Below are 20,262 nucleotides of genomic sequence, written 5' to 3'. Positions count from 1 at the left end.
TTTTCTCTAATCCCCATATCCAACCCACTCTGCTGACCAAATCTACACATTATCAACCCCCTCCCCCCTCCTCCCTCCCCACCCTCAAATATTTTTTTTCGTTTTAATTTATATATATCTGATTTAAATTTGATACAAAATATAAGAAAGTAAAGAAGACTTCTGAATCGTATAGTTTTAAACTAAAGATATGTAGAATATATTAAAATATTTGTTAATCACGTGATCGAAATTGTGTAAAAAATTAAAACTAAAGAGTTGTAAAATAAAACAAACAAATTGAAACGGCCGGACGGAGTACTAAAACCCCATGTGTTTGTTTGTGTATTAGCTCTATAGGATCAATTAAAACCAATTTGAATATTTTGTTTCCAAGTGTTGCAATAATTTCTTGGCCCTACAAAAGGCTATGAAAACAGAGGTTGGACGGCTACAGGCTACTAGTGAGTTCTTTCGATTGTATNCCCCCCCCCCCCTCCCTCCCATCCTCAAATATTTTTTTCGTTTTAATCTATATATCTGATTTAAATTTGATACATAATATAAAAAAGTAAAGAAGACTTCTGAATCGTATAGTTTTAAGCTAAAGATATGTAGAACATATTAAAATGTTTGTTAATCACGTGATCTAAATCTTGTAAAAAGTTTAAATTAAAGAATTACAAAATAAAACAAACAAATTGAAATGGCCCGGACGGAGAACTAAAACCCCATGTGTTTATTTGTTTGTGTATTAGCTCTATAGGATCAATTAAAATTAATTTGAATATTTTGTTTCTGAGTGTTGCAATAATTTCTTGGCCCTACAAAAGGCAATGAAAACAGAGGTTGGACGGCTACAGGCTACTAGTGAGTTCTTTCGATTGTATATTTGCCACGAGATTTAAAAGAAAAACATTCACTAGTATTCGATATTTATATCAATTTAATAAATATAGTATAAATTATTATTATTATTATTTAATTGTAATTATGGCGCTTTCGCCTAATGCAATCCTGATAGCTAGTTCATGAGGATGGGTAATATTCATGAAACAAATTTTTTCAGTCTTTGTAATTGGAGTTTCAAATTCATCGATGAAATTCTAAAATATTTTCATGAAGTTACGTATCTATGAAATTCGAACTTTCGTAAGTCATAACAATGACTATATTTTAAAGACGTACAAGAGCGATTTTAGTGTTCAGTGGCTGTTATTTTTATTTTTGAGAAATTGATTCTCAAAATCATATAAGAAGACCACAACTCATTTTCTCAATCAATATGAAACATAACATTTCAGTCATCACACGTGCGAGATGCAACTCAAGCGCGAATTACGAAAATTCAACATTGAAAAACACAACAACAAGAAATAAGGATCAATATTAGATTCGATTCTATAACCTTTTGACCTAACTCAATTTTAGAAGATAACTCATAAAAGAAGGATCCAAAATATTTGTATAAAAAGATCACAACTCATTTCCCCAATTAATGTGGAACTTAATACTAACCATGGTGCATAAACAACTACATTTGATCATAATTAAATGATAAATATCATATAATTATTTAATATAAACACTCGATACAAATAAATTAATATTCTGTACAATAATCCCCTAGAGGACAAAAGGGACCTTACCTAAAAGGACAGAACATACATTGAACTTTCCTATTGGTCATAATTAATAGCTCCCCCTCCCCCACCCCCCACCACCATACCCCACCCCACCACTAAAATTAGACAAATAGTAATAGGCACATGCACACAGATTACAAAAGCAGGCCAATGAAGATTCAATTTGTCTCAAGTTTTGGACTGACCCCATTATTTTTATATATGTTTGAAATATACACAAGTATATATACAAAAATGTTTGGTTTGTGATGTTTTTATTAATTTGAGTTCTGATATTCAAATTAAAATTTGACTAAATTAGATTCTCGCATATTGTAATATATATTTTGTAAAGGTGGCACTCCCAACAGATTTTTCACAACTCCTAAGACTTTAATTGAAAATCTTTGATCAATGATGAAGAAATTTCAGTCATCTTATCACAACTCATATTGATCGTGGATGTTATAAAGTTAATTAGGGGTTGACCATAGCCATGAAATTCAATAGTATTTTTTTGTGATTAAAAAATAAAGAAGAGAATATGCCAAAGGAGCTGACCAAGCAACCATGTGATTTAGCTGAATTTACAAGGTGAGAATTTCAAGGACTCTGATTCATTTGGAGGCATTAATTAATTACAAAAAATTAGTAACAAGTTGGTGTTGCTTTATTTTATTTTTTTATTGATTTTTTGTATAAAAAAAAGGTTAGGAGAAAAGGGTGGGGTGGGTGGGTGGGGGGGAGGGTTAAAAACAATAACAAAAATTGATTCTTGCAAAAGTGGAGTATCAATTAGTGTGCATTAAAATGAAAGATGTATAAATGTTTCTTAATATGTCACTTACATATATTATGTAAATATGTATATTGTAAACGTGCTCATATTAGTTTTAATTCACATCAATTTTTATATCCTATGATGATTAAATTGACCACAAACCGCCCCAATATTTCCTTTTTGGTGATTACAAATGATAAGATAAGATAAGATTAGCATGAAAATTTTAGGGGTATGTTTATTTTGACATTGCTATTTTACATATATTTGCTTTTACTTTTTTTGAAATGTTGATTTACTTTGGAACAATTTCAGATATATGGTGTATAAAGCTTAATTTTAGAAAAAAACTTATGTTTGTTTTTAGGCCTTGTTCATCAAAGACATCTGGGTTTTTTTAGGTTTTTTAATAGTTCAGATCTTAAAATAGATAACTTGGCAATTTTTTATTGTGTGGAAGCTTAATTAGTTGTTATATTTGTAGTTAATTATTCAAATCTTTGACTATTTTTATTTTCTACTAAATGTAGATATAGAAACAGTTGTAATATCAATTTTGTTACACTCATTAATGGCATGAATTATGACATTCATGCAATTTATACTAAGTTTGTTTTTATGTGAAATTAATCTAAATATGAGAGAATAAAGACAAGTGAAGTAGTGACAAATCCCCTTTCCAAATCAAATTAATAACATATATAAAGGTGAAGAAAAAATGGCATGTGCATTGCCAATGAAAGATCTCAACAATTTTGGTCAAACAAAAACATAATAAGATTTTTTATTTGATATGTTTCTTGCAAATGTGATGAACAATGACAGAAGGATGTAGTGCAGATTCAGTAGATGATGTTATTCCTCCCTTAATTAGATATTTTGAATTGAAGTCTTAATTATGATAAAATATTCGATAGAGAGCGTTATTTCTTTCGAATAGGGCCTATGCAATACGAAGTCAAATTAATCAGACTCCAATATAAGAACTAGACACCAGATGAAAAATATAAATTTTTTTTGATGAACTGTTTTTTGGTACAATTTATTTTGTTAGGTCCATAATTTTGGATAAAATGTACAGCAAATTATAGTTAGGTATGTTTTATGTTAGTTGGTACATGGAGGCACTCAGGGCCCTCTTCTCTATCCATAATTACTTTAAATAATTTTGTGATTATTCCTCATTTAATTTATATCATACTATAAAGATTGCATCATTAATCATTCTTTCATCTTAATGAGAAGACTTTTGCACAAATAAATTTTTCTTCTTTTTTTCCATAATGATTATCCAATGCACTTGCATCTTTTTCAATTTAATTATTTAATATTTAAAATTTACTAAATTAATTAATTTAAATTTATATATAAAAAAATAGATTTGTATTTATATTTTCTTTTATTCCCTAAGCATTCTTTTTTTTTTTACTTTGTTCTATTTAATAATCAATCTGACGTATTTACCATTTTATCATCAAGGTATTTTGAAAATGGATCGCCTCATTTCTCAAAACTTGACTTTGTAGGGTTTTCATCGGAGATTTAAGAGATGTCATATAAAATTATATAAATAGCTATTATTGTTTTGTATTTTCTTCATTTATTTGAGGAGGATAAGTTATTCACATGGTTTCATTTGATGATCAAAATTTTGATCTCGTTTTACGCACTATTAATATTTATACGATTTAATCAGATGTTTTTAAAGATAATTATATGAATTTTATCCTTGATCAAATGAAATGATTTCAAGAAAATATTTTTTATCCAATGAAAAGCAAAAATATTTTTACTCACACGATGTGACATAAATATTGCTTTATGAATAGTTAGGCCAATTACATCTTTAAAATGTACTATTTTGGAGTTCTACTTTAGTAGTGCACAAAATATTAGACTTATCCTTCCAAAAAAAAAGAAAAGAATGAGAAAGAAACAAAAATGACCACCACCATTTCCTTAGGAAAAATAATTCAATTAACAACTTGTAAATTTATGTCTTATCAAATAGGCATTATGAAATATACATTATGCATTCCACCATGAGACAAATTAATTAAAAAATATATATAATAAGTTAATTTCAAAGCATAAGGAGTTATTAAATTATTTTTCAAATATTTTTAGTTATTGTTTTGCATGGAGAAACTGTAAAAGGTGAACCAAATAGGTTTATCAATACAAAAACTTTATATAGGTGTAATTTTTGAATAATTAAATTATTCAGACAATGAGTTTCAAATATTGAATAATTATGATTAATGCCTAATGACATGTCAAGGACAACGTCAATGCATAGTGACATATCAAATATTGAATGATTAAGAACCGTGGGTTCCAAATATTCGAAAATCTCACTATGGAATAAATTGTTCTTTATCAAACGCGACTACATAAATATCACTCAAATTTGAGATATTTGACTAAGGATGAAAGAATACTAATATAAATTCGTGTTACAAACTTTCACTATATAACATTCAACAATAACATATTTCGTGTAATTTTACAAGTAGTATAAAAAAAGAATAGATTATACACATACATTACCATTACTTTGACACATAAAGAAACTGTTTTTAATACACCATTGCTTCAAGGAAAAAGAAATTCAAAGCAGATCGAATAACTGAATAAGTAATGACGAAGTAAAAAATCTATAACAAAATACTATAAAACCCATAACAAAAATAGATCAAAACATATTATTAAAAATAACTTCATTTTCAGAATTCAAATCTGAGACTTCTAAGTTCTAAGTAACAACAAAGGAGTAATTAACCACTTACCTCTCTACCACACATAGCGAAATTCTTTTTCGCGCTGCTTAAGGCTTCATTCTGAATAAAATACTTTTTATTAAAAAAAAAAATTTATACCCAAAACTCAAACTCGAAATATAGAGGGATATATCCTATTATAGTGGCAAACTGTATTTTGAAGTTTTAACAGTGAGCAGTAACTAACTTAAAATAAGTAGATGGATTTTGTTAACGGTCCAAGAAGAAAACTGTGTAAAAATGGCGACAGCCACGTTGTTTCATCATCTTCAGCTGAATCAGTACATCTCTATACTCCCAAAAAACAACACTCCAATCTTGATCAAGATTTCATTTTTTCTCATTGCTCCATGACTTTACACTTTTCTGCTCAAAATAATGAACACCCTTTTCATCAAGATTACATTTTTCCATCTTCTTTGCTTCATCTTCCTTAAATCTGCATCTGGTTTTGGTTCTATGGGACCCATTTCAGCTGCTTTTGGTAAAAATGGTTTCTTTTGTGCTATTGATGCGAGTGGCAAACAAGATGTTATTTGTTGGGGTAATAAAACTAATAATCCTTCACTTCCTGATGTACTAAACTACCCCACTGATGTTCCCTCCATGGCTGCTTTATCTGGTGGTGATGGTTTTCTTTGTGGCATTTTATCAAACACTTCGCAGGCATTTTGTTTTGACTCAATGGGATCAAGGTCTGATCTTGTTCCTAATGTTTATAAACCTAATGCTTATTCTCATATTGCTGCTGGTAGGAATCATGTGTGTGCTATTAGGGGATCTTATTATTCTGAGAGTGATTGGGGTAGTGTTGATTGTTGGGATATTATTCGAAAATCCAATGGTACTTTTGTATCGAGGGAGAGTTCGTTGTTTTATAATCAGTATACTAGTTCATATGTTTTTAAGAAGATAGTTTCTGGAGATGGGTTTAGTTGTGGGGGTGTTAAGGATGGAGGGGTTCTTTGTTGGGGTCCAAATTCTAGTGGCATTGGTATATCGGGTTTATCGGAGAGTATTCATGCTTTAACTGCAGGGATTGACTCTGTTTGTGGGGTTTTAGTAGAGTCAAGTGAGGTCAAATGTTGGGGGTCTAATGTCTCATTTGGTATCCCTCCGGTTGGGGTACCATTCGTGTCGTTGGCAGCTGGTGTAGAGCATTTTTGTGGGATTAGACAAGATAATCATGGGATTATGTGTTGGGGAAACTATAATTCATCTCTGATTCCTAAAGGATCAGGCTTTCTTGCTATTGCTTCATCTGATTTTATAACTTGTGGTATTAGGGAAGGCGATTTGGTTCTTGATTGCTGGTATACGAATATTTCCTCACAAGTAGATTATGATCCACCACTGCAGCTGTGTAGTCCAGGATTGTGTACTCCTGGTTCTTGCGGGGAAGGGAAATTTTCGTTCAATGCGAGCCTTATAAATGAGGCAGATTTGATAAATTTGTGTGTTAGGAAAGATCTTAAGATTTGTTCACCTTGTGGGGTGAACTGTTCTGAAGGATTCTTCCCCTCTAGTTCTTGTACTGAAAATGCTGACAGGGTTTGTACAACTTGCTCTCTCTGCCAGAATACCTCTTGTTCTGATGTTTGTAAGCTCCAAATATCGGCAGAGTTGAAGCAACAGCATCAGCATCAAATGCGTCAACTGATCATCATAGTCGGGTCTTCTGCTTTTGGTTTCTTGTTCTGCTTAGCTGGATTATGTTTGTTAATCCGCATGATATCCAGCAAAAGTAAAGAAGGAGGAAAGAACCAATTCGCCTCTTGTATTCGCAAGCCTGAGAAGGAAACTGATGCTAATACTGACCTTCATCCTCCTGTGTCCGTGGCTCCGTGTCCAGGGGAAGCTCAGGTTTTCCGGCTTTCAGAGCTGAAAGACGCCACTAATGGGTTCAAGGAGTTCAACGAGCTTGGCAGGGGAAGTTACGGATTTGTTTATAAAGCTGTTCTGCCGGATGGGAGGCAAGTAGCAGTAAAGAGGGCCAATGCTGCTACGATAATACACACCAACAGCCGGGAGTTTGAAATGGAGCTAGAGATCCTCTGCAGTGTTCGTCACAGCAATATAGTTAATTTATTAGGTTATTGTGCAGAAATGGGGGAAAGGATTCTTGTTTACGAACTCATGCCTCATGGAACACTTAATGACCACCTCCATGGGGGTCTTTCTCCAGTGAGCTGGAATCTTAGGCTGAAGATCGCAATGCAGGCTGCAAAGGGGATCGAGTACCTTCACAAGGAGGTTTCTCCTCCTATCGTGCACCGTGATGTGAAGAGTTCAAACATTCTCTTGGATGCTGATTGGGGAGCTCGGATTGCAGATTTTGGACTGCTTACACCTAATGAGAAGGATCTTAATGGAGACGTGCATATGGATGTCTATAGCTTTGGGATCGTGCTGCTTGAGATTCTTAGTGGAAGAAAAGCTTATGACAGGGATTGCACACCTCCGAGTATCGTTGACTGGGCACTGCCTCTGATCAGACAAGGGAAAGCAGCTGTTATCATAGATCGTTACGTTGCTCTTCCAAGAAATGTCGAACCTCTGCTTAAACTTGCTGAAATTGCAGAGCAGGCGTTGCGGGAAAATCCTGCTGAGCGCCCTGATATGTCACAGTTGGCACTTCTGTTAGAGCAGCTAGTGAAGGATGTAATGATATCATAGCCTTTATGTCGGAGTTTTATATTAAGTTTTTGGTGGATTGAAATTTTTCAGAAAACAAAATCAGAGGATAGCATATTGGTGAGTAACGACGCTCTTCTGCAATTGTACATTTCTATGAGCTGCTTGTAAATTTTGTGCTTATATTTTTTATTTGCCACATTCTTGGACAAATGTCAACAATAAATTTTCAACTTTTTCTTAAAGCAATGAAACATGTGATGCTGCACCAAATTATCTTTCATTTAATATCGATGTAATGAAGCGTTTTCCCACATTTCTGGCTAATGAAAGTCTTCTTTGTTCACTGAGTAGATGGGAGGAGATGATAATTTGGTGTGGTGTACCTGCTCTGTTGGTTGGCAGATAAACTAGGAATTCTGGTCTCTCAAATTCCTATTTACCCCATGCTTAGACGATAATAATTCACTTGAAGTGACTGATTTTTGCAAAAAAAATCTGTTATTTCAGTTACTATTCTCAGTTGGATGTTGTGGCGCTTATTGCCAAATGAAAATACAGTATCGTCATTCAAAGTTGAATCTAGAAGTTAGACTTGACGGGATTAACCTCTAAGGTTCTTAGCTGTTAACTTAGTATACTTATGAAATTATGGGTTCAGAAATTCTCCATATTTGTTAAAATTTAATGGTTTGAAAGTCAACATATATTTATCCGTGTTTCGTATAAAAATATTGGTCTCATACCTAGTTTGGTGAGATTGTGAGATTTGAAATCACGAACTGATGTAAACTGAGGCGTTGGTGAATCCCTTGAGAGAGCCTGCTCAACACAGAACACTATCGATGAATTTCCTTGCCAGTCTTTGAATCCCATGTGACCTTTCTCCTGTTACAATATTGTTAGCTTGATGGACTGATATAGAATATCTTGTAGGATCTACATTAAGATATTCTCGATGTGGTAAGTTTTAACAAGGCCCAAAGAATGATACTTTTTGCTGTTTAACGTATAGAGATGTTATCTTCCAGGGGGCTTTATCCATAGAATTCACTCAAAAATGAGTGTTGTGTCTTCACTTCATAGTTTTGGGCATAGATTCAAGATACAACCACATTTTACCTGGTTGTGTTATATAAATATGGTATATAGCAGAGTTTATTGTGTTATCAAATTTAGTCTTGGATCCGGACTGTTCTTATTTGCCTCACTGAGATGCTAAAAGACTATTAGCAAGGTAAAGTTGTTGCAGTGTAACCAGGAGGTCACGGGTTCGAGCCGTATAAACAATCTCTTGTAGAAATGCAGGGTAAGACTGTGTACAATAGACCTTGTGATTCGTTCTTTTCCGGACCTGTGCATAGAGGGAGCAGTGCACCGGGCTGCTCTTTTTTAACATGTTAACTGAATGAATAGGAATAGATGCTGAGGGAAAAATCTAACTTCTAAATGTATACTCTTTCCAGCTTGTTCTCCAGCTAATATTATCAGAGAACTGCCTCTTTAATTTCCTGCATTGAGCTTTGCTGACATTGTAGCTGATTAATGTTTATATCCTAGATACTAATTACGTAATTAATTTGTGATAGTATTCTTCAAAGTTACTTGAAGGGGAGCCTTGGAGCAACGGTAAAGTATAGGCTACATGTGCTAGTGGTGGAATCAGCCACATATGTTTGCGTCAAGGTAAGCTGCCTACAATACAGACCCTTAGGGGGTGGCCCTTCCCTGCGTGAACTCTAGATATTCGTGCACCACCTGAACATTTTATTCTTCGAAGTTACTAGTGGATAGATCTTTGATTTGATCTGGATCTGTTAATGAGAGCTATGACCTAAAAGACAAACAGAAGTTCATCAAGCACCTTTAATTGTACTGGTCAGTTTGTTGTTATTGGATGAGTAGGAAAAGCAAAGGCTCAACTAGGATCACAACACTTTTTTTTATAATGAAAGTGATTTCATAAAGCTACAATTGAATGGTCTTTTTCATAAGAATATTCAATATCTATAGCTTTATGGAATTAGTTATCAAAAAGTGTCATGTCCTATAGTTGGACCTTTGCTTTTCCTACTCAAACAACAAGAGCATACCAAATGTAATCCCACAATTGGGGTGTGGCGAGACTAGAGTGTATGCATACCTTACCCCTACCTCTTGGAGATAGAGAGGTTGTTTCTGAAAGACTCCTAACTCAGGTAACGCATATCCAAGAACATTCAGAAGTAAAGAAGACATAACAAATACTAGAGGAAGCATTACATAGCATTCATGAAAAAGGAACAACAACAACTTCAAAATAATGTGAAACCAAAGCACAAGAAACAGTTGGTAGTAACAAAAATCGAGGGACAAAAACTAATCAAGTCATAATTTTGTTCCTGTAGGTTGTGGGAAAGATAAATGAAGAAGCTTTTTCTTGTGTAGAACTGAAGTCAAGTTAGTTGTTAACTCTGTTGAAGCTGTTAGAAGTAGTATCAAGAAAAGTACATAAAAACTAGTATGCTTTTCCTCGTTTTTCCTTTATGTTTTCGGACAAAAATGGAAAGCTGTTAAATCATACTAGACGATGTTTCTTTCCCTTTTTTTGTGGCCGAAAGGTTGAGATCATGAAGGAATCGACAGAAGTGAAATGAAGGAAAGAAAAAGTTGATTCTTTCTACCTGAAATTCTGAGATACTGTTAAACAAGTCACCTCTCATTCAAATACTTCCAAAACAAAACAGTTGGAGAAAAGAATGTACAAGACTTGCTTTATAATGCTGGAAAATATGGACGGTACAAGAAACAAACATATGGCCCTTTAGCTTTTGACTGTTGATAACTGCTTTTGTCGACAGCTTCTTAAGAACATAAACCCTGTGAGCTGAGGGTCTATCGGAAACTGCCTCTCTACCTCTGAGCATAGGGGTAAGGTCATGTACACTCTATCCTCTCCAGAACCCACTTTGTGAGACTATACTGAGTATTTTGTTATTGTTCTTAAGAGTAGAAACCCCACTAACCGCTTGATTGGATTGTCATTGCCTATTGTAAAGTATCATATTTTTGTTTTGATTATTACTTAAACTTTATTATATCGTATTGTCAAATCCGTTATTACGTAACGATGGAAAGTGTCATGTTATGTTGCGACTCATTTTGTGTGATCATCGTGCTGTTACCTTATTTTTTTCATTTGTTGCACTTATTATGTACTATCCTTTTGCCTACCCTTTTTGTTAGTAACTCTACCCCATGCCCTACTTTTTCTTTGTAATACTGTAAGCTTATTCTTCAGATATGGTTGATGTGAGACATTGTGAAACGAAGAGAAACAATACAATCTATCCAAGTGATATATACATCAAAACAATACAACGGTACAATACAAAAGTTATGAAACGATATGTAACAACCATCCAAACAAGTTGTAAAAAGATTAGGACTTCAACATGAAGGGGGAAAAGAAAAGAAAAGTAAGAAAACCAGGAGTTCTTTTTTTCGAGTTAGCGGTTTCAAATTCAAAATCATTTACACTTTGTTATTTTCATTTTTTTAGTTATTTGTCGCGTCTTCCTTTTCTTTTTCCTATAAATTCTGTTGCAGGGGTCACTTCAACTACAACATTTTGTAGTAGTTTCAGCAGAGTCTTGGCTATTAGAGGAAATCAAGACAAGTTGTTTGATTTCAATCTTAAAAGAGTCTGGAGTTCCAGCAAGGTAAGTTTTCTTGTTTTCGTGATCGATAACATAACATGCCTGGCTCCTTGTATGCCATTTGCATTGTTCCACCTAGAATTGGTGGCCTTTTCAGATGGCATTCTAGGAGCCAAGCATGTATAGAGTTTCATGTCAAGCATTTCTAGAGTTGTTTATTTACTTGAAATTTTCATAGACAAGTTATACCTTTTTTTTAACTTGCATAATCTTCTTTTAGTGTGAGTCGAGGGTCTATCTAAGACAGTTTCTCTACCCATATTCTGGATTCGCTTTTCTTTTCTAGTCCCGTGCACAAGATCTTGATAAAGCGGTGTTAGTCTATTGTCACAATTCAGTTAGTAAGTGAGTTTAGGCCTAGAAATTATGATGCTTTTAAGGCTTTACTGATATTTAACTCCTGTTTGGGCATAAATTTTGAAGTTTGACATTTGAAACTTGAAAATTTAAGTTTTTGAAGTTGTGATTTTCGGAATCTAAAGTTATGTTTGGACATGCATTTTACTTGAAGTTTTTGAGCGTGTAAGTCACAAAAATTGGTCTGGGAACTTGAAAATATTTGAAAGATCAAATTTTATAGTCAAACTGATATTTGAAGATAAATTTTTCAAAATCTACTCCCAAGCTAGCTTAGTTTCTATTTGTTTCTTCTAGTCTATACAGGAAAAACCAAGATAGTCCTTTAAGTAATGGATGTATGATTTTTTTTAAAAAAACTTTTATCTATACTACTACTGAATATAAAATAATCCTCAAGTTTGAAAAATTGGACAATTTTGGTCCAATTTTTATACAGTGGCTAATTGGAAGACTTTTTCTTCCTTCACTCATTTTTAGTTTGAAATGATTGCTAGAAGCCTAGAACTAGAATTGTTCTAAAAGAGAAAGATATGGGCTAGCATGACCAGTTCTTAGCAAAGAAAAATTGGAGAAAACATGTAACCATGGTCAATAGTGAATTCTATCTTCCTTCTTGAAAGTAACATATATTAGTACTATATTAAAACTATTCTCGGAAACAGTTTTTCTACTCCCACGAAGGTAAAGGTAAGATCTGCTTACACTCAATCTTGTATATTTGAAATATTCAACATATCAAGGGTGAATTTACTACTATTTGGTTTATAAGTTTAGGTAAACTGTATAATTTTCTCCTAAATCTTGTATAAATATTAAGAAATCCACTCAATATTATAGATATTTGATTGTGGATATGGTTATCGTTATAGAAAGTCATAAACTTTAATGAAGGCCAAGTCTAAATCCAAATCCAAAGTCTTTTTTCTTAAAGCAGTCATGGTCTCATAGATGGTTTAATTTTGTTGGTACTTGGTCAATTGACCAAACTTCCATTTATGTCACACTAAGGACAAAGTTTTGATTCTAGACTGGTTGTCTAATTTTGGTGACTCCTCTTTTGACATTAATTATTCAAAACTCATGGCTTATTAAATTTTTTTAGTAATAATAAAAGGAAAAAGGGTCAAATTTGCCCTCTATTATACGAAAAGAATCAATCTTACCAACTGTTACATAATTTATGTTAAAATACTTTGTTGTTATCTAAATAGTTTGAATATACACTTCATTTGTTAGGGTTTTCTAGGGTGGACACCTAATCTTTTAATGCGCTGATATTTTAATGAGGTGGATATCACGTGGTGTCCATTTCAACTATGAAATAATTTCACAAGTAAATGTTATGTAACTTCATAAAAACATTTAAAATGTGATTTACTTGGTGTAGTTAATAGTGTTCCTTGTTTAGCTAAACAAAATTATGATCAACATTAAATGAAAACTCAAATGGGGTATCAATATTTCTTTTTTAAAACCAAGTGTGGCTTGGATATATAAAATTCACATAAGACTAATTGATTGGTTGATTATTAAAACAATAAAGTTGGAATTGGGGGTTGTAGCACTTATATTTCTATAATTTCATGCCATCACATTTTCCACTTTGGGTCAATCCCTCTTGGAGTTAATAATATATTTTCCAAAATAAATAAATAAACTGTGAGTGGTTGAAGGTGGGGTTGGTTGAAAATGATCAATAAAAATTGTTGGACAAGGAGGCTATATTATTATTTATGAAATAAAGGATGAATGAAGGATAATATAAGAGTGACAAAAGAAAAAAAAATATCTTTGGCACTAGATTTTAAAAAAAAAAAAAAAATTGACCCCAAAAATTGAGGCTAATTCTAAACTTTATGTTAATTGTGATTATTATGTTTGCCCATTACTTAGGTCACTAATCACTTACATCTCTAACACTTCAATTGTAATTATGTTCCTAAATTAGTTAAAGATATGATCATTCTATGTAACCTTGCTTCTTCTTTTTTCCCACATGATATGTATATCTTTTTTTTTATATATCTAAGTATCGCGTAAGGCTTAAAAAGGAAAACCACTTCTTACTAGAATAGAACACATTTTAATTTAAAAATAAATAAAATTTAAATGATTTTTTAAATAGATATTTAAAATAGTTTTTCTCTATAAAATAATTTTAATATTAGAAGTATATTAATAGTTGTCCTTTCTTGTAATTTGACTCTTAAAAGCACATTTGAAAAAGATTAGTCAAACGTTATTTGCTTATGAAAAATAAATTTCAAATGAATTAGCTAAACATAAATTATTATTTTTAAAAATATTTTTCTAAAAAAAACCATTTTTAGCATCAATGCCAAACATGCTCAAAGTCTGAACAAGAGTGTCATTTGTGGTGAATAAGAACAAAATGACCTGTTTTTCAGTTGTGTTGTCTTTTTTTTTCTTTTTCTGTCTTTAATAATAAAAAAGTTTGCCCCCCTTTCACTAAAACGTCTTGAATTGATCTGAATACAAATACAATAATTATATATAAATAAATAAAAAACAATATCTTTGACAAACAATCTATTGATACCAAAATCTTGTCCCATATGAGAATGTGTAGTAATAAATTATGATCTAATGATAACAGACAACAGTACAATGTACATACAACCATATTCATCATGAAATTATTTGATTTGGTATAAAATATTCGAGAATAATTAATCGATGTAGATTTACGAATTAGTCCTATTATAGAGAATTCGTTGGTAGAATGGAAAGAATTGGGGAAAGAATTTAGGGGCGTTCAGATGGATATGGTATAATATTAAAAATTTTGATTCGATAATTTCAATGTTTGATTTTTAAAATTACTATATTATTGACATACCAATTTGATAGATTAGTTTAATTAATATTGATATGGTGAATCGGTAATTACAATTAATTTCATTTCGAGTTATATAAAATTACATAAAAGATAATTACAACTTCGATTTTTCAAGAAACGTCTCAATTATATCATATTAACACCTTAAATATGTAGAAATATTCAAAAGAAAGTACAAACAATTTCCTTTGTTAATCAATTACATAAAATATACATTCAATCAAGATAGAATAGTCAAAGTTTCAACATCTAAATAATTAATATTATATTAATACTAATTTATAAATTTGTTATTATTATAATAATATATATGAATTATTATATGTATTATATATTTTGATATGATATTCGATATTTTGATATATTCTTTTTAATAAATATTATATCATATTGAATTTCAATTTTCTTTTAAAATACATACCAAGTATATCATAATATCAAAATTTTGATATAATAATTCGATATCTACCATAGCATCTACACTATGTCAACTCTTTGGTGTTAGCAGCCACAAGCCCCTAATAAGTTCCCTTACTACTTTTTTATATTTTCAGGGTGTCTTTTTCATCTGAAAATCTATATCATAACACTAATAATGAATCATTTGTCAACCATATCAATAATTAATTAGTGGTTAATAGATTAATGTCCCTTTCGCAATCAGCAATAATTGTATATCTATCCTCACTTCTTTATGGTAGCTTTCTTGATTTAAACATGGTAAATTAATATGTTTTGATGTAAATATTGAGTGCAGATAGACTTTTTTATTAATAGATGTCACTCTAATAATGCCTTATGATTTTGTTATTTTATATACTACTTGATAATAGTTGTTGATCCCTTCTAATGATATGAAAATGCTCAATATACCTACTCAATTATTGAAAAACTAAAAAAAATGTTATTAAAGGTAGCTTTTACATCAAATGGAACCAAATATTCCAAAAAAAATTGAAAAAATTAAAGACCTAGCTGCTCACATTGATATACAACTGATCTAACAATCAAAAAAAAGTGAGCAAACTTAGTGCAAGTGTATCTATGTGTGTGCACAATATACTCTTTGTACAAGTACATTCTATTTTTTTTATAATCGTGGTGTCTGAACCAGCTTGTGCATACCTCGACTAATTTCTAGCTATTGCTTTTTCTCCTGTTAACTATTTGGAAGGGGCTTCCTGGGCTCATGCTTGTAGAAGCTTTAGAAAAAAAGCTTTGAGAAGAGTGTTTTCTGCCTATCTTAACATCCATTAGATCAGCAACAATCCCAGGCTGAGTAATCTTCATTTCGTCTACTATTATCGCGCCATCACGGCTCAACATCTTGATGACCATGGACATTTTGGGGCGGAGGCTGGCGTTCTCTTGCACGCAGAGGAGGCCAACCTTCAAGAATCGGAGAGCTTCGTCGTCGTTCAAAAGTTCTCTATCCAAAACAGGGTCCACTAGCTCTAACAGTTGGTCAGCATTGTACATTTCCCATGCCTAAAAACACAACACAAGTTGACAACTTTCATGTCATATCAAGCCAACAAACTAATACTATCATTATATTAAGAGTCAAAATCATGGTTCCCACTTGTTTGGTTTATAGACTGTTACAAGTCAATCATTGATAATGGTAACAATAATAGTACATATTTTCATCGAATAGCGATAAATTTCATATAAGCATCTATATATGTAGTCTTGTTTGAAAATAATCGTAGACTACACATAAGTCAAAAGTAATAAATGTACCTTGTTAACAAGGAAATGCTCTCCTCGAGTAATGTCGAATGCAACTACTGGTGAACCGCTGACTATTTCTAGTAACACGACTCCAAAGCTATAAACGTCTGACTTGCGTGTTAAGTGTCCACTGATGGCGTATTCTGGAGAAAGATAGCCTCTTTAGGCATAAGATGAGTTCAAGAAATTCACAACATGATCAGCAACAAAGACTAGTGGAGTTCACAAACATGAATCTTTCAAAATTCCAAATGAACATCTAAATGATGTAACTTACAATGTTCCGGCTACTCGGGTACTAATATGGGACATGTTCTCCGTAAACAGCCTAGCCAAACCGAAATCTGCAATTTTTGGTGTAAAATTCTCATCAAGGAGTATGTTGCTGGTTTTAATATCTCTATGCACAACATGTGGACTCACTTCTTCATGGAGATATGAAAGTCCCTTTGCTATTCCTATTGAAACTTCTTTCCTAAGTGTCCATGTAAATTTACTTCTGTTTTGCTCCCCACCTGCTAGTCAAAACAAACAATCAGACACAGCCTCAACTAACATACAAAAGTGAAACAACAACTATGTCTCAGTCCCAATCAAGTCCTAAAACAAGTGCAAAGAACAACCATGCCTCAATCCCAAACAAGTCAGGGTCGGCTAAAAACTACGCCTCAAACCCACACAAGTTGGGGTCGGCTAAAACAAGTGCAAACAACAACAACTACACCTCAAACCCAAACAAGTCGGGATCGGCTAAAACAAGTGCAAAGAACAACAACTACACCTCAGTCCCAAACAAGTCGGGGCTAGGCTAAAACAATTGCAAACAACAACTGCGCCTCAATCCCAAACAAGTCGGGGATCAGTTAAAACAAGGACAATTAAAACAAGGAAATTACCTAAAAATGTTAGGGAAAGACTGTTGTTTTCCATGTAATCATAGACTAAAAGTCTATGTGCTCCATCAACACAACATCCTCTGAGGTTGACAAGGTTTTCATGTTTGATATCAGACAATGCAGCTATTTCTGATACAAATTCCCTTTCCCCTCTCATTGATTCCAATTCAACTGAAAGAACTTTTACAGCCATAAAGGTTCCATCTTGAAGCCGACCCTTTTCAAGAAAAGCCCCAAATAAAACATAAAAACAGTCAATTCACAAAACAGAAAAAAGAAAAAAAGAAAAAAAACCCACATCCCCTTTTTTCCATTTTCTTCAAAGCCAACTGAAAATAAAAGAATTTTTTTTTTCACCTTGTAAACAGAACCAAAACCTCCTTCTCCAATTTTATTTGAAGCTCTGAATCCATGAGTTGCAGCTTTCAAGTCATTGTAACAGTAAACTGAAAAATTCTGGGAAATTTGTCCACCTGTTTTTAGAATTGATACTCTTAAGAAATATATAAAAAAGATGAGATTTTTAAGTAAGAAGCAAAAAGGGGTTTTGAGAAATTTACCATATGTGGTTTGGCTGCCTTCCAAATTATCTGCTGATGAGCTAAAACATGAGAGAAATGAAAAAGAAAACTTCATGATTCTTGAAATGGGGTTCTTCAATTTTGGTTTTTATGCAGAAATATTTTTTAAAAAAATTAGTGGGAATAATGTGAAAAAGCAAGAAGAATTAGGAGTAGGGGAAAGGCAAAGGGGAGGTTTTCATGGAAAGTTTTAAATTTTGTTTATATACTTGAAGCCATGCCCATATATTTTGACTCTAGACAAGACTTTCAACACATTTTTGTGTTGATTTTTCATCTGGTCCTCCTATTTATATTGAGGTTCGATTAAATTTTTTATGATGTGTCGGCAAATTTGTTTCTCTTAGTTCTTTGTTTGCCACTTCCTTGGAGTTTCGATTCATTCATTTTTTTCATGACTCAAATCTGCAATCTTAAGTTTAGAGGTGGGGTATGTTTATTATCTGAGCAATTTCTATTATTTGTCGGAAAGTTTTATATTAAGGATAAAATATTAGAAATTCATACTATATATACTAACTCTATCTATACTTTTAAATAATTATGTATTTACAATCAATTAAGAGTTTTCTATTATATATTGAGAATTATACATCTAAATATATGTACTTTTGCTATCAAATACACTAAAATGGAAAGAGAAGCAAGCAAAATGGGGAGGTGAGCGAGTGTGAGAGGGAGGTAATCTTGTATCCCCAAATACATGTGAATCACGTTAGATACAAACGCAACTTAGTATTTAGCAGAGTTTAAATTCAAGAACATTGATTAAATAGGCGATTGGACATAAAAAAAGTGAAATTTGAAATTAAGTAGACCTATATTTTCAAGTTGAAAATGATATTTGAAAATTGAAGTTGTGTCATAATTTTCGTGAGTGGTTTGGAGTGAAATTTATGAAGAAAAATTATTTAACATTTTTATATTCAAACAATTTCCTAAAATTATATTTTCCAAAAAAAAGTGATTTTTTTAAATTGTGAACAAGATTTTTTAATACTTCAACTCTTTTATGAAATGTTTTGTCTTGACCTACTCCAACTAACATTTTGTTTTATTTTTCCATTAATCGCAATGTCATATATATAATTAAATATTTCAACTAATTCAGCAAATGATAGGCTTTGAATAATAGAGAATATTTCATAAAGAATATTTTTCTGGAATTCTCTCCATCATAAAGTAGGCGTTTGGCCAAAACTTCAAAATAAAAATCCTTGTTTTTATGTTTTTTAAAAATATAATTATGTTTGGTTATACTTTTTGTAAAGAAGAGAAAATAACATTTTATTTCAAATTTATAAAGATGGTGTTGAAAATTTATAAGCAAACGTGACAAGTCTAATTATTCTTTTAGTTGATATTATCAATCAAACTAGTTATTGCCCTCCGCCGCTAAGTTAAAATTATTTCAATTAACCTGTTAATTATTTTCTTAAACAATATATATATATAAAATAAACAGTTGACCTATAACATTTTAAAAAATAATAATTAGGTAGACAGGTGATATAATTTTGTGTATATATACATTGTGATGTAATTGTTAGTATAGCTTACCCGCTACCCTCTAATTTCCCTCAATTTTCATTTTCAAGTAAATTAGTTAGTCCCATAATTAGAGAAATCTGCAGGCAAATTCATTTTTTATGTATAAAAAAAAGTCAATTAGAAAAAATAAGATATAATTGTGGGAGATAAAAAAAGTTAATTACGCAAGTAAAACTATGATGTATATATGATTTTGTTGCACGTCATTGGGAACATTATAATAACATTTATCAAAGTCAATGTTAACAAAATTGAATTATTTTATATATTGGTTTAAGGTTTTGATCAATTGAATACTTATGTTATTTTATAAGCCCCCTCTCTATGTCATTCTCTATCATAAAATTTTAATATAAAGATTAAAAAATCAAAATGATTTTTTATATCATATTACTAATATATGTTTTCTCATCTATAACGTGTAATTTGTTATATCTGCTAAATATATCTAATCAAACACCATTACTATAAAAAAGTTTGGTTATATCTCATTTTAGTTCAGTCATGTGAGCAACATCGAATTTGAGTTAAGTTCTTAGACTGACCAACTAATAATTTTTATCTAATAAAATCACTTGACTTTATTTTATTTTAAAAAAAATACTCAAGTATTGTTATTTTATTTATAAAGTAACTTATCCAATTCAAGTTATATTTTTATTGATGACGTGGAAGTTTTTAAGACATTTTTAAAAAAAATATAAAAAGTTATTTATTTTAATTAACCACTAAATTGACCCACTTTTTATTTTATCGGGACGAATCACTTTTTTTTATATTTTA

The 20,262-nt window shown here is 31.6% G+C and overlaps 2 protein-coding genes across 4 annotated transcripts; one reads left to right on the top strand and one right to left on the bottom strand.

Moving 5' to 3' along the window:
- The first annotated feature begins 5,342 nt into the window (after window positions 1-5,342).
- Window positions 5,343-8,072, top strand: LOC125852198 (serine/threonine-protein kinase-like protein CCR1). Its single transcript, XM_049531922.1, has one exon. It carries the CDS (start codon window positions 5,544-5,546, stop codon window positions 7,839-7,841), a length of 2,298 nt encoding a protein of 765 aa, XP_049387879.1. The 5' UTR covers window positions 5,343-5,543; the 3' UTR covers window positions 7,842-8,072.
- A 7,505-nt stretch (window positions 8,073-15,577) lies between these two features.
- Window positions 15,578-18,078, bottom strand: LOC125852200 (putative serine/threonine-protein kinase). Of its 3 annotated transcripts, none has more exons than XM_049531925.1 (6): window positions 17,908-18,078; window positions 17,705-17,820; window positions 17,348-17,564; window positions 16,729-16,969; window positions 16,461-16,611; window positions 15,578-16,205 (listed from the first exon to the last, which is right to left on the bottom strand). In XM_049531925.1, exons 1-6 carry the CDS (start codon window positions 17,981-17,983, stop codon window positions 15,855-15,857), a joined length of 1,152 nt encoding a protein of 383 aa, XP_049387882.1. In that variant the 5' UTR covers window positions 17,984-18,078; the 3' UTR covers window positions 15,578-15,854. The 3 variants fall into 3 exon arrangements, with proteins under 3 accessions (XP_049387882.1, XP_049387883.1, XP_049387884.1); XM_049531926.1 differs by having other exon boundaries at window positions 16,729-16,966; window positions 17,908-18,072; XM_049531927.1 differs by having other exon boundaries at window positions 17,705-17,803; window positions 17,908-18,036.
- Window positions 18,079-20,262: the final 2,184 nt, after the last annotated feature.

This window comes from Solanum stenotomum, unplaced genomic scaffold (assembly GCF_019186545.1).
Source record: "Solanum stenotomum isolate F172 unplaced genomic scaffold, ASM1918654v1 scaffold32793, whole genome shotgun sequence".
In the NCBI taxonomy this organism is placed as follows: Eukaryota; Viridiplantae; Streptophyta; class Magnoliopsida; order Solanales; family Solanaceae; genus Solanum; species Solanum stenotomum.
Note: the sequence above shows the minus strand (reverse complement) of the source record. Positions and strands in the feature narration are given on the sequence as shown.

Coding starts and splice junctions, on each gene's coding strand:
- LOC125852200 (XM_049531925.1), bottom strand. CDS start 17,983: ATGAAGTTTTCTTTTTCATTTCTCTCATGTTTTAGCTCATCAGCAGAT. Junction 17,565..17,704: donor GTTTTGGTTCTGTTTACAAG/GTGAAAAAAAAA, acceptor TTTCTTGAAAAG/GGTCGGCTTCAAGATGGAAC. Junction 16,612..16,728: donor ACCCGAGTAGCCGGAACATT/GTAAGTTACATC, acceptor TTATGCCTAAAG/AGGCTATCTTTCTCCAGAAT.
- LOC125852198 (XM_049531922.1), top strand. CDS start 5,544: ATGAACACCCTTTTCATCAAGATTACATTTTTCCATCTTCTTTGCTTC.